This window comes from Apostichopus japonicus, chromosome 8 (assembly GCF_037975245.1).
Source record: "Apostichopus japonicus isolate 1M-3 chromosome 8, ASM3797524v1, whole genome shotgun sequence".
Lineage (NCBI taxonomy): Eukaryota > Metazoa > Echinodermata > Holothuroidea > Aspidochirotida > Stichopodidae > Apostichopus > Apostichopus japonicus.
In genome coordinates this window covers 13,559,815-13,574,323 of record NC_092568.1, presented here as the reverse complement: position 1 = coordinate 13,574,323, position 14,509 = coordinate 13,559,815, and the positions used below count along the sequence as shown (strand labels likewise).

The window sequence follows — 14,509 nt, the reverse complement described above, 5'->3', positions numbered from 1 at the left end:
TGCACATCATAATTGCTACCGTACCACTAAAGGAACCTACAGCTTTCATAACCGTATAATTAAAACATGGAATTCCCTTTCAGATAATATAAAGACCAAAAAGTTGTTGAGTTTATTTACGAAGTATTTAAAAAAATACTTCATCACAACATACTAATACGGTCTTTATGCTATATTTATATATATTAAGTAATTACATGTATAGCTAAATTCTTTATGAACTAGGACAATGTTATCCTGTCCTGTTATTACTCCTTAAAGTATCTGTATCATTCTGCTCATTCAACTTGTATTATATTTTTCTTCTATACCAGGGAGTCTTCTACTCTGTTATTAGCCAATTCAGGCTTTATAGAAGACTTCCTTTCACATCGTACTTTTTTTTGTGATAAAACAAATAAATAAACAAAATAAACAATATAAATGGACCAAAGATAGTACTGTTTGCTTGGTTTTCTCTATATGTAGCACATAATTATGACAATTGTTTGTTTACCTCCTTTAGTGTGTAGGTGGGAATATCATGACAGCAAGCCCCATCTCTGACCTAAATCCTCTCCTCATGGCTGGAGAATGCATTCTGCACATAGCATCCAAATCAGGTATGAAATTAAAGGCATGACAAATGCATACATACAGTACATCCCTCATGTCGTGTGTTGAATGAATACATCAATGACTAAGAAATTGCAGATGTAAATGAAGTGCACTGGTTAGGCCACACCTACATAGTCGGTAAGTTATTAGATGATCGTGTAGTAGTCACTCATTGTTATTTGCATGTGGAGACCTTTGCCTCGCCTCCTCCGGCTAGGCAGGGTGTCTGGGAATTGTCAATTGCATTGGACCCTCCTCACTACTTCATACCCAGCTCTCTGCATATTAACGTAGTCCCCTGTTTGTTGCGAGTTACCCAGTGTTAATGTAACTTGTTGGCTTTAGCTTTGGTTGGACGTAGTTTCTAAGGAAGAGCTGCCTATTTCAATGTTATTGGACCAGCTTTGCTGGAGAAAGGTTTATTTTACTACAATTTTCTTCCAACGGTGAGTCGTAAAATTGTATACTCCACTACTTTCATTGGAGGTAGGCTCTCTGACTGAACTTGATCAGGTTGCACGCTCGGAAAGGCTGAACATGATCGAGTGTACGTAGGGACCAGTGACAGAGTCGAATATAATGAAGTAATGTTTTCCCTTTTGAAGAACTGTCCTGGTGAGGAAACTGTTGTATCGGTTTGCATGGCTGTTCTCTTGGAGGGAGCTCTTGTTGCTGCGGTTATTGCCTAATTATCAGTCATGCTAATCATTGGCCATTAAGTTTTTGTGGACAGCCAGGTATGATTCATGCAGTGATACAAAACAGAGTTTATTTGTTGAAGAACTGCTGGCAGTTCTGCACTAGAGAAGGTTTTGGTAATACATTATGTTGGGATATCTTCTATAACAATATACCAAGATTAAGATAACATTTGGGAAATTTTCATTCATACTCTAACACACAAACATGGTTAGATTTTTCTATTTCCAATTTTTTTCATCTGATGGCAGGTTGTCGCATAGTGACCATGGATGATAACTTCTTCACAGGATACAGGAAAACAAAGCTGAATGCAGATGAAATACTGACCAGTATCTTCCTTCCATTTACAACACAGGTAACTATCTGTAACAGATTCAATGATATTTGTAGACATTTCTGTAAAAAGTTATCACTATAAAGCTAACACTTTTAATACTTGTTGATTTCAGAGGGAATTCTTTTTCTGCATCAAGCAATCCACCAGGGAGGAAGATGACATTGCCATTGTAAATGCTGGTATGAAAGTTAGCTTCCATGATGGATCGGATGAAGTAGAGAGCCTGAAATTGTGCTATGGTGGTATGGCCTCCACCACTGTAATGGCCATTACAACTATGAAACAACTGAAGGGAAGGTCAGTTCTAGACAGACATATTGCTTATATGTAGTCTGATTGTGCTATGGTGGTATGGCCTCCACCACTGTAATGGCCACTACAACTATGAAACAACTGAAGGGAAGGTCAGTTATAGAGAGATATATTGCTTCTATGTAGTCTGATTGTGCTATGGTGGTATGGCCTCCACCACTGTAATGGCCACTACAACTATGAAACAACTGAAGGGAAGGTCAGTTATAGAGAGATATATTGCTTATATTTAGTCTGATTGTGCTATGGTGGTATGGCCTCCACCACTGTAATGGCCACTACAATTATGAAACAACTGAAGGGAAGGTTAGTTCTAGAGAGACATATTGCTATATATGTAGTCTGAGTGTGCTATGGTGGTATGGCCTCCACCACTGTAATGGCCACTACAACTATGAAACAACTGAAGGGAAGGTTAGTTCTAGAGAGACATATTGCTTATATGTAGTCTGAGTGTGCTATGGTGGTATGGCCTCCACCACTGTAATGGCCACCACAACTATGAAACAACTGAAGGGAAGGTCAGTTCTAGACAGACATATTGCTTATATGTAGTCTGAGTGTGCTATGGTGGTATGGCCTCCACCACTGTAATGGCCACTACAACTATGAAACAACTGAAGGGAAGGTCAGTTCTAGACAGACATATTGCTATATGTAGTCTGAGTGTGCTATGGTGGTATGGCCCCCACCACTGTAATGGCCACTACAACTATGAAACAACTGAAGGGAAGGTCAGATATAGAGAGACATATTGCTATATGTAGTCTGAGTGTACTATGGTGGTATGGCCCCCACCACTGTAATGGCCACTACAACTATGAAACAACTGAAGAGAAGGTCAGTTCTTATATGTAGTCTGAGTGTGCTATGGTGGTATGCCCAGTGGAGGGGAGGTCAGTTCTAGAGAGCTTATTTGTAGTATAGGTGAGGTTGAATTGGGGGATGGTCAGTTCTAAAGGAATTTTTTTTTAATTTAATGACATTATACCAGAGTGGTAAAGTCCACACTGCTGTAATGGCTACGTATTGCTCAGAAGTTCAGATTTTAGAAGAATGTTGGATAACATGTTACAAGATTGTACCATGGGTGTATGGTGAATATTGGTAACATGTTACAAGATTCTACCATGGGTGTATGGTGAATATTGGTAACATGTTACAAGATTGTACCATGGTTGTATGGTGAATATTGGTAGCATGTTACAAGATTGTACCATGGTGAAAATTGGTAACATGTTACAAGATTGTACCATTCGTGGTATGGTGAATATTGGTAACATGTTACAAGATTGTACCATGCTTGTATGGTAAATATTGGTAACATGTTACAAGATTGTACCATGGTGGTATGGTGAATATTGGTAACATGTTACAAGATTGTACCATGGTGGTATGGTGAATATTGGTAACATGTTACAAGATTGTACCATGGTTGTATGGTGAATATTGGTAGCATGTTACAAGATTGTACCATGGTGAAAATTGGTAACATGTTACAAGATTGTACCATTCGTGGTATGGTGAATATTGGTAACATGTTACAAGATTGTACCATGCTTGTATGGTAAATATTGGTAACATGTTACAAGATTGTACCATGGTGGTATGGTGAATATTGGTAACATGTTACAAGATTGTACCATGGTGGTATGGTGAATATTGGTAACATGTTACAAGATTGTACCATGGTGAATATTGGTAACATGTAACAAGATTGTACCATTCGTGGTATGGTGAATATTGGTAACATGTTACAAGATTGTACCATGGTTGTATGGTAAATATTGGTAACATGTTACAAGATTGTACCATGGTGGTATGGTGAATATTGGTAACATGTTACAAGATTGTACCATGGTTGTATGGTAAATATTGGTAACATGTTACAAGATTGTACCATGGTGGAATGGTGAATATTGGTAACATGTTACAAGATTGTACCATGGTGGTATGGTGAATATTGGTAACATGTTACAAGATTGTACCATTCGTGGTATGGTGAATATTGGTAACATGTTACAAGATTGTACCATGGTTGTATGGTAAATATTGGTAACATGTTACAAGATTGTACCATGGTGGTATGGTGAATATTGGTAACATGTTACAAGATTGTACAATGGTGGTATGGTGAATATTGGTAACATGTAACAAGATTGTACCATGGTGGTATGGTGAATATTGGTAACATGTTACAAGATTGTACCATGGTGAATATTGGTAACATGTAACAAGATTGTACCATTCGTGGTATGGTGAATATTGGTAACATGTTACAAGATTGTACCATGGTTGTATGGTGAATATTGGTAACATGTTACAAGATTGTACCATGGTTGTATGGTGAATATTGGTAACATGTTACAAGATTGTACCATGGTGGTATGGTGAATATTGGTAGCATGTAACAAGATTGTACCATGTATAGTGAATATTGGTAACATGTTACAAGGTTGTACCATGGTGGTATGGTGAATATTGGTAACATGTTACAAGATTGTACCATGGTGTTATGGTGAATATTGGTAGCATGTATCAAGATTGTACCATGTATAGTGAATATTGGAAACATGTTACAAGATTGTACCATTCGTGGTATGGTGAATATTGGTAACATGTTACAAGATTGTACCATTCGTGGTATGGTGAATATTGGTAACATGTTACAAGATTGTACCATGGTTGTATGGTAAATATTGGTAACATGTAACAAGATTGTACCATGGTGGTTTGGTGAATAGTGGTAACATGTTGCAAGATTGTACTATTGGTGGTATTATGGGTGGGTATGGTCTCATAAGTTAACATTTACAAACCAATACTGTGATAAGTTCTCATGGTGACTTGCAAAGAAATTGGATTACGATTACAGTTGTATTCACTGCATCTGTTCATTCTTTGCATGATCAGGACCTGGGACAATTCGCTATTAGAGGATGCTTGTCATACCCTGGCAGAAGATTTGCTGGTACTCCCTGGTGCCCCAGGAGGGAGGGAAGCCTATCGTCAGTCCCTTTCCCTGAGCTTCTTTTTCAAGTTTTATCTTTTTGTGCTTAAAGCACTCAAAGAGACTCAGGTATGTTATCTCACACATTCTTTAATTAAGGCCAAGTGTGTACTCTGATTTAAGTACATACTCAATCAGTAGTTCATACTTAAATTATTCTGCAATTTATGTAAGTTACTCATTACTTGTTTGGTTTTGAGTTTGTGTGAAGGTAATTTCATGATTTGATGCTTCTCTGTCAATAGCTCTGTGTTTCTGTACCACCAATACCAGAGAAATTTCAGAGTGCTCTACCAAGCAGTGACAAGAGGGAATTTCAAAGCACACAGCTCTTTGAGGTATGCTTTTAGTTGTTTAGTTCATAACATTGTCTGTCGGGGGTAGCTGCTCTTTTTCAAGCGTTACATTGATAATTTTCAAACTGATGCCAGAATAATTTCACTTTTCATTTCATTGAGTTTAAAGATCAATTTTGTGAATTGCATTGCTATTTGTTGGTTCACTTGTCTTTTGTTGTACATTGTTTTCTGCCTGTTCTTGTTCTATGAATAGAGGGCCTTTGAACAATATAGATCCTTTTGGGTCTGTCCAGTCTTTTAACTTGATCCTTCCATGCTCACCTTCAACCAGAGAAGAGACCTAATGTAATGAACATTAACTGCACTGTTTAGTTAAGTATCTCCACTCAGTAATTACTTTCAGTTCATTCCTCCATACTACCACGAGATATGGTGCCACTGGAATGTACAGTCATTGAATTAGCTGCTCCCGTCTTCACTAAACTCAGTGTGACATGTAACCTTCCTTCAGGGGAATCTTCCTTTATGAAACATGCAACAATTCCTGTTACTCTACTTGTTGGTTTCAATTTTGTTGCATTTAGGAGGTCCCTTCATCACAACCAGAAATTGATTCTGTTGGCAGACCTGTCATGCATGTCAGTTCTTTCCAGCAATCTACAGGAGAAGCGATATTTCTGGACGATATTCCAAAGTATCAGAGTAAGAGACTTTGCTGTGGCAGACTTTTGTGATTCTATCTAGATGATGGGTGCTTTTCTTAAATTCATTATTGTATAACATAATTGACAGGCACAAATTCAAATGTTCCCATTAGTGCTAGTGTTTTTTTTAAAGCTTGGGCTCCTGGTTCAACAGAAGGGTCCATATATGACCATACCCTATTAGTATGTACATGTCTTTAATCCAGTCAGGGTGGCCATATTCTTCACCACTGGTCCATATCAAAGCCTTTTCAGTTGCTGGATTTCCTGTGCAATATGCCGACAGTTTGAAATATTAAAGGAGTGAAATGTAGCTTTCTTCTTAATTGCTTTAACTACTCTTCTAGAGAATGTTACCAAATGAAAACATATGAATGTTTGCTGTTCATTATTTCTTTTTGTCCTTGCTCTATTCCTTCTTTTATTTTGAAGTAGATGATGTGGTCCACATTTTTGTGTGAAAATCAAATGTGAAATAATATAAGAAATAGTATTTTATGGATTTATTGTAACAATCAATATTTTGGGGAAATTATGGGTTCAAGTTTAAAGCAGAAGACTATTTAGTGATACATCATACATTATTTTGACAATCTTAAGAATTGCCATGGATTGTATCATCCAGTTATTTTTCTTTCAAAATCCTTAGATGAACTGTTCATGGCGTTTGTATTCAGTGAAAAAGCTCATGCTCGTATCATGTAAGTACATAAACGCAGACAATAGGTGAATGCATGGCGTAGTTTATGTGCTTAAGTGTTGTTTTGTTTTATTCTTAATGTAACAACCAACTAAGTGGATGAGTTTTATCCAATCAATTGCTGGCAGTGAAAAACAAGGTGCTGTAGCCCTATGATGAGTGCACTTTATAATGACCAATGTAGCTGGGAAATTAAATCAGAAATCCTTGCCCACTGCTGACGTATCCTTTCCCTTTTTCTCATTTCAGGTCTGTAGAATTTTCTGAGGCTCTTGCACTAACAGGAGTTCAGGATGTGATTACTCACAAAGATGTTCCTGGAACGAACAAAGTTAATTTCATCCCTGAGGATTTGTTTGCTGTTCATGAGGTATCCATATCAGTGCTTAAGATTATCCTTGCATCAAGCATGTGATCCTTTGGGTAGTCTAATAGGATTTAACATTGAACTGTATGTCTTACAGTGATTTTATTGATATAGTTATGCAAAGTAATACAGAGCAAATGCCTACTGGGACATTTCTCATTTGTTATTCACAATTAATGAATTTAAAATGTGATGTAAGTTTGCAAAACTAGGACAAGATCATGACTATACTCAGCTGCCTTGACTATGCATGAGTACAAGAACATGACTTGTTTTTATACTAGGTACATGTACAGAGTATAAGTGCAAACCCATGACTTTTGTTTTTACTAGGTACATGTACAGATCGAGTATAAGTGCAAACCCATGACTAGTATGAGTACAAGCACATGACTTTTCTTTATACTAGGTACATGTACGGAGTATAAGTGCAAACCCATTACTTTTCTTTATACTAGGTACATGTACGGAGTATAAGTGCAAACCCATTACTTTTCTTTATACTAGGTACATGTACAGAGTATAAGTGCAAACCCATGACTTGTTTTTACTAGGTACATGTACAGATCGAGTATAAGTGCAAACCCATGACTAGTATGAGTACAAGCACATGACTTTTCTTTATACTAGGTACATGTACAGAGTATAAGTGCAAACCCATTACTTTTGTTTTTACTAGGTACATGTACAGAATATAAGTGCAACCCATTACTAGGTACATGTACAGAATATAAGTGCAAACCCATGTGTAGATGTATGATTACTATAGGTCTGCTCCCCAGTAACTCTCATGTCATATCTTCTCCACTGTATATAGTATATATAGTATATATAGTATATATAGTGTAAAGAACGAAGAAATATAGCAAAATTCTGATTCCTAGATCTTCCTTGTTGTACAATTTAAATTTGTGTTGTACATTGTAAGTTTTATAAGACCATGAAGCTATTTGTAGTCCCTCAGTGGTTATGCACGTGGGATTGAGATCCATTCCATTCATATTGCACTGTATAGGCACTGAGCTGGTGCTTCATGTTTATTGCTGTTATATAAATTTATTCTATGTAAATAGCCCAGATTTTTATTCAGATTTTATCAAAACTCTATAAAGTGTGATGTACATGTAGGTTACATATTCACAAAAGTATTAGATATTTAATAGTTAGAGGGGAAATACTTTAATGTGTCAAATTGACATTTTCAAAGTCTTAGGTGTTCTACCATGCTATTGTTTATGTTATAAGTGTACTGCTAGCATACTAGTTCAAATGTAACTTATTACTTTAAACTCATCTTCGTAATATGCAGGTCACCTGTGTTGGTCAGATCATAGCAGCTGTGGTAGCAGACAGTAAGGCCATTGCCAGAAGAGCTGCAAAATTGGTGAAAGTGTCCTATGAAGAGTTAGATGCCATTATAACATTGGAGGTAACTGATGTTTATTGTTTTGCCAATGTAGCATAATACAGGATGCATGCACAATTTGGGAAAAAAGAGTCTTCTTCAGTATTGACAAGTATCCGCAAGGGTTGCATGAGTGTTCTTGCAGAGAGGCAATGACTAACACTACAGAAACCACACAGACCAAAATATAAATAAAAAAACCATCTTCAAATGATAACACAATATATTGTATATGATATATCATGATACACAATAACAGATATACAGTGTGGCATTGCAATCATAAAACTCAAACACAATGAAACCTTCCTAAACAAAGGGAAACCCTCTCACAAGAGACCTACATGCTCACATACTAAATATTAATGAGCACTAAATGATTATGTAATACTTATGTGTCAACTACAGTAAGTGTGTAACTAGTGAATAATTCAACCTACAGTATGTTGAAAATATCACACCAAACCCATTGATGGATACATGCATGGCCCAACACATATATATAGAATGTGACCGTCTTGCCTATGTAATAATAATAATGGTAATACATTTATATAGTGCTAAATACAAGTCTGGAAGAGCAACAATCTAAAGCACTTTACAAAACAGTTACAATTACACTATGACATAAAAAGTTATAGCCTAATTAGAAATAAACATCATTAATTTGGACTTCAAGCTTACAACAGAAGTCAAATTTCTAATAGACAGAAGGAGAAGTTCCAATGGACAGAACCAAATTTTCAGAGATAACGTTCGCCGTAGGATCGAAGTCGAGTATTTGTAATGACCAAAGGGCTTTTGTTAGAACTACGGAGGCATCTAGATGGTTGATGCAAGAGAAGCTTTATATAATAAGGAGAGCCTGTAGCGATTAAGGTCACGGTAAATAATAAGAAAGTGCCTTATAAATAACTCTCTACTCCATGGGCAACCAGTGAAGTTGGTAAAGTGTGGGGCTTATGTTTAAATGTTTAAGCATCCTAGTAATTAGTCTAGCAGCTGAATTCTGAATACGCTGTAGCTTCAGTAATATGGTTTTTAGTAACCCACAAAGCAAGGAATTACAATAAGTCCCTAGCTCACTAGGGCCAAGGACTGGTGATTTAAATGGTGAGCATGGTCCTCTATCCTCCTAACCAACCTTCACTGTGACACTCTGTAATACTAACCCATAAACTGCACAAACCATAGGATTACCTGTTAGCTTGTTGAGCTTCCATCGTTGAATCTAACCAAGATTCTGGAACAGCAACAGAACATTTTACTCAGACCTGATACATAGCGAACAACACAAAGTGCATAGCCAAATAATGAACTTATCTATAAATAACTTGTCTCCATCTACCAGGCCAATAACAAGAGAAACCCATGTTTACAAGTTTTGGACTTAACTACAAGGACACACTTGGCTCTCAATAGTTTGTTGCTTTTGTCATTGTTTGTGTTGATATTAAATGGAAGGAGCATTGAGTATAATTGATACAAACTTCTATGACCATCTTTCACCAGATATCTCTAAAATTTATTTTGATCTGTAAAGATGTTGAACAAGTACATTGTTGTTTGATTAATTAAGATCCTTCAATATAAAGACGTTGTGCATAAGCATGCAGTTACATTCATTGAACTATAACCTTTGTGTGATGGCCTTCTCTTCTAGTAAAAGTATCGTATGAACACTGAATGATAGGAAGCCTAGTAACTTCATGCCTTAGATACATCTCATGTCAAACTGATGCATATGCTTTGATAAACCTTGTGTAAAGTATTGTAGGCCAGTATCATCTCTTCTAAACTTAGAGGTTTGCTTGGGTTTTCAGAATTGTGCAATAATTGACTAACCGGTGTGCAGCAGGTTAAATTATTGACTAACAAACAGTTTGTCATGCTGTGCTCAGTATTTGAGAAAGTGCTCAGATGTTGAGATATCCTCTAGTACCACCAGTTTGTAATCTTTCAACACAGAATTCTGATTTAAAAGTTATTGTCACTGTTTCTGCTTTTGATCCTGTCAACTGATGGGAAAAAGGAAAAAAGTAAATGTTTAGTCCGTTGCCAATATTACAGGATGCCTTTGAAAAGAAGAGCTTCATGGGGTCACCAAAGAGCATTGTTGTGGGTGATGTTGATGCTGCCTTTACCCAAGCTGATCATGTGATTCAAGGAGAGGTGAGAGTTGGGGCTCAGGAACACTTTTATATGGAGACCCAGGGAGCCATTGCTGTCCCTAAGAATGAAGGTGGTGAGATGGAGATCATATCCTCAGATCAAAACCTCTCTGGCACTCAGGTATGACTAAGAGTAATTTCATGTTGACCACATCTCTTAATAGCAACATGAATGTACTAATTAAGCTATTATGAAATATCTAATATTGTTAGTAAGTAAATCAAATGTCAGCTATAGCTGTATTACTGTATGAGAAGAGTACAATTTGAAGTTAGCCAACACATGAGGCAGTGTAATGATTAATTTGTAAGAGTAAGAGATGCTGCTATATATGACAGTAGACTACTAAATCAGCTGGCATACTGAAAAACATGCTGTATTCCCATTTCTGTGCTCCCTGATAGAAGTTTATATGGGCACTCTGTCACAGTTGCTGCTGCCTCCATATGCAAAATACTTATTTTGTGTTAATTCACATGACATCTGCTCTACACTAACTCCGCAAACTTTGGTAATATCATTTTGTAGTGTATGAGGCACTTACAAAATGTTCACACTAAATGTCAGTATGTGTGTTTGTCAAATCCACAACATATCAGTCTGAGTCCAAGGCAGAGTCTTTAGAATTCAAAGTCTGAGTTGAGAGAGACAATCACAATCCAATTTCAATTCAAGTCACCAAAGACCAACATATACTATAGATGCTGTTAGCTGCAGTATTGTAGTACTCATAACATAAAAGATACTTTAATAAATTCACAACTCTGCTGTATAGTAGTACTATACTAACATGTCTGGATTAGTGCAAGAAGTGTAGGCCTACTATAAAGATGTATAGGGTGCATGTGCACATGTTTACTGGATTGAAGCTTCATGCATAATATAAAGTAACCAAACGTATGCGAATGAAAAATTATTCTCATGTAAGATTCAGTATTTAAGCAAATTTATATCATAGGCAACACTAAACACTGCAGAAGAATACAGAGATTAACATAGAATTATTTCAAGTTTTACATTGGAACAGCCTTGTCTTATAAAAAAGTAGTTGTGGCCAAATTGAGAAGTGGCAGTTGCTAAATGGAAAGGATGACACAGCTTTTATGAAGTACCGTTTGACAACACATTTGTCATCGCAGGCAAAATTTACATAAATATATGATCAGCCAAATAAGTGTGGACTAGTCAACAATCATTTGTCCAGATTTGTGTTGATGCTATAGGCTAGGCATTTGCTATGATGTTGTAAGGTCAAATTAATAATACAATAATACAGTTACTCAGTTATGTATGACAAGTTTTTTTTACAAATGAGTGCTGTCTTTGCTTCGATCTAGACTTTGAGTTCTGGTTTCAAGACCTAGTTATTTGTGTTCCAGACCAGTAGATTATAAGAATGGTGTTGTGTACTACAATCTGGCATGAACTGCTTTTCTTTTCAGATAAATATTGCTGGAGTGCTTGGTGTGAAGAGACACAAAATAATCTGTCGCTGTAAGAGGCTGGGAGGAGGGTTTGGTGGGAAGGAAACCAAAGCTGGAATGTTTGCATCAGCAGTAGCTGTAGCAGCAAAGAAGTAAGTCCGTTTCTACTATTGATAAATAATAAATAATGATACATTATTGTCATTCTCCACATTCCTGCTGCTACTTATGTCCAGTTAAGATTCCTGGCTGAATGCAAAAGGAACCTTTGTGTTTGTGTGTGGGCAGTTAGGCAGTAGTGTGTTCTTTTGTCTTTTGGGGTGGGAATAATTTTAAGTTTTTCCATGAGAGCTGTCCAGGCTGCCAACATGTGAGGGTTGGATTTTCAATGAATTTGTTTAATATTTTAAGTTAACAACTGTCTGGGTTTTCTTGCTTCTCTTATGTCTCTCTTAGTGTTGAATAAGGTTTGCCTGCAAGCTGCAGTGCAGTAGTTTATTTACTTTATTGAATTAAACTTGATTATATTTTGTGAAAGACTCACATTTATTTGCCTCCTTTTGGAATCCATGGCGGTTGGGGCATCATTACAGTATTCCTTAACCTTTATTTGCAGTGTTGTCTTGTGTTGGTCACCTGATAGTTTCATTATGATGCTTTTTAATAATGTTTTCTTTTTCATTTTAAGAGTTAAAAGACCAGTAAGATATACACTGGACCGAGATGAAGATATGAGGAGCTCAGGGACACGTAGTGCATTTATTGGAAAGTACAAAGTAGGCTGTACCAAAGAAGGCCGAATTCTTGGTTTGGATCTCACCCTGGCTGTCAACTCTGGCAATACGATTGATCTCTCGGCTGCTGTAAGTCTTTTACTAATATCTTCCAGGAGAGTGGTGTTTTTCATCCCGCTGGGGTATTTCTGGGGTTTAGGAAGTGCATGCCTGCAACATAACAGAGGGTTGAGCCTATATAGTGTCATGAAAAGTCATCAATGCAAGCATTAATTAAAGTTAAATTCTCTCGTTAAAATATGGGGATCAAATTTTCCCCTCACACCACAAAGACTGATGCCTGATTGTCATTATGTGGATTTAAAATATATATTTTATTGTGGGCATGTTTTTTTTCTTGCAGGTTTGTGATTATGCAATGATGGCCTTGGACAATGCATACAAAATTCCTAATGTACGTGCTTTGGGTTATGTCTGCAAAACCAATATCCCATCATGCACAGCAATGCGTGGTTTTGGTGTTCCACAGGGTCTATTCATCACAGAGACATGGCTGTCAGATATAGCTACAACCTGCAACATAACTCAGAGAAAGGTATGTTCTCAAAGTGCTAAATTAGTGATTTAACATTTACAACTCATCAATTGAAGGTCTGATGTAGTACGGTTTGCTGGAATTATAGTTTCTAATTTAACAATATACAATTAAAAGTAAAAACTATCTTCTCAAAATTTATTCATCACATTCCCCCAAATTGAATATCAATTATGTGACTCAAAATGAAAGTACACTCTACCGAGCAATTTACCAAACATGATTACACATTAAGCAGAGGGTAGCCTCATAAACAGTTCTATCAATACATATGCTATTGCTTAATGTTACTAATGAACATGTTACTGAAGCTTTGTCTCAAACATTTCAATTGTACATTATAACAAAGTAAAATGGATGATGAAATCGTTTCTAAATTTTAATTTGAAATTTAAAAAAGCAGATAAGTTAATAGACAGAACAGCAGTCAACCAGTCGCATCAGGATTTCAAGTCCTGTGTGCGACTTTACCACGTAGGTGTATAATTTCTTAGTAACCATCCACTTGTTTGGGGGGGGGGAGGGGATGGGGTGGCGCCATTCAGAAGCCATTGGATACCATGTAGCCAGAGTTCACACCTCAGATGTTATACTTTGTAATCTAGGAAACAGCAGGGTGGTTTAGATTTTGGGTTTATATCTAGAAGAATTTAAAGTGAAAGTCTGACCGCAGCACCACTTTAAGTGCTTGGATTTATTATTATAACGGTTCTTTACCCGGTCTATTACATAAAGCAATCGTTGAGAGCTCTGTCCATTGTGCATTCTGGTTGTCACTTTTTACCAGTGTATGATATATCAACATCTTTCCTAATTCTTGTCAAGGGATTCTTTTGGTCTATAAATAATTTGTGCTTTAATAGCCAAAACGTGTTTTTACTCTGCGTCATTTATCATCATTGCCCATTTTTAGTTCATTCTCTCCTTCATCATACAATTGATTTAATAGGTATGTCTTTATGTTTTGATGCATCGTGAATTAGGTACGAGAAATCAACTTTCTGCAACCTCCAAGAGATAAGAGTTTGATGAACCAGTGTTTGAAGGATTGGAATATTCCACGTTGCTGGGATCTTTGTTTGCAGAAAAGTTGCTTTAATACCAGGAGACATCAAGTAGACAAATTCAACAAGTTAGTACCACAATCTGGA

General features: G+C 36.6%; 1 protein-coding gene across 4 annotated transcripts in view; it reads left to right on the top strand.

Annotated features, from left to right (window-relative positions):
- The window catches only part of LOC139970485 (xanthine dehydrogenase/oxidase-like), a 46,750-nt gene that overhangs the window by 25,948 nt on the left and 6,293 nt on the right, over positions 1 to 14,509 (top strand). For all 4 annotated transcript variants that reach the window (XM_071976240.1, XM_071976239.1, XM_071976241.1 and 1 more), the window contains 14 exons: positions 506 to 602; positions 1,548 to 1,654; positions 1,749 to 1,933; positions 4,862 to 5,027; positions 5,204 to 5,296; positions 5,842 to 5,959; positions 6,611 to 6,662; positions 6,911 to 7,031; positions 8,338 to 8,457; positions 10,504 to 10,725; positions 12,048 to 12,181; positions 12,718 to 12,892; positions 13,167 to 13,358; positions 14,342 to 14,490. In XM_071976240.1, the coding sequence (XP_071832341.1) occupies positions 506 to 602; positions 1,548 to 1,654; positions 1,749 to 1,933; positions 4,862 to 5,027; positions 5,204 to 5,296; positions 5,842 to 5,959; positions 6,611 to 6,662; positions 6,911 to 7,031; positions 8,338 to 8,457; positions 10,504 to 10,725; positions 12,048 to 12,181; positions 12,718 to 12,892; positions 13,167 to 13,358; positions 14,342 to 14,490 (1,931 nt within the window). The remainder of the gene's footprint in view (positions 1 to 505; positions 603 to 1,547; positions 1,655 to 1,748; positions 1,934 to 4,861; positions 5,028 to 5,203; positions 5,297 to 5,841; positions 5,960 to 6,610; positions 6,663 to 6,910; positions 7,032 to 8,337; positions 8,458 to 10,503; positions 10,726 to 12,047; positions 12,182 to 12,717; positions 12,893 to 13,166; positions 13,359 to 14,341; positions 14,491 to 14,509) is intronic.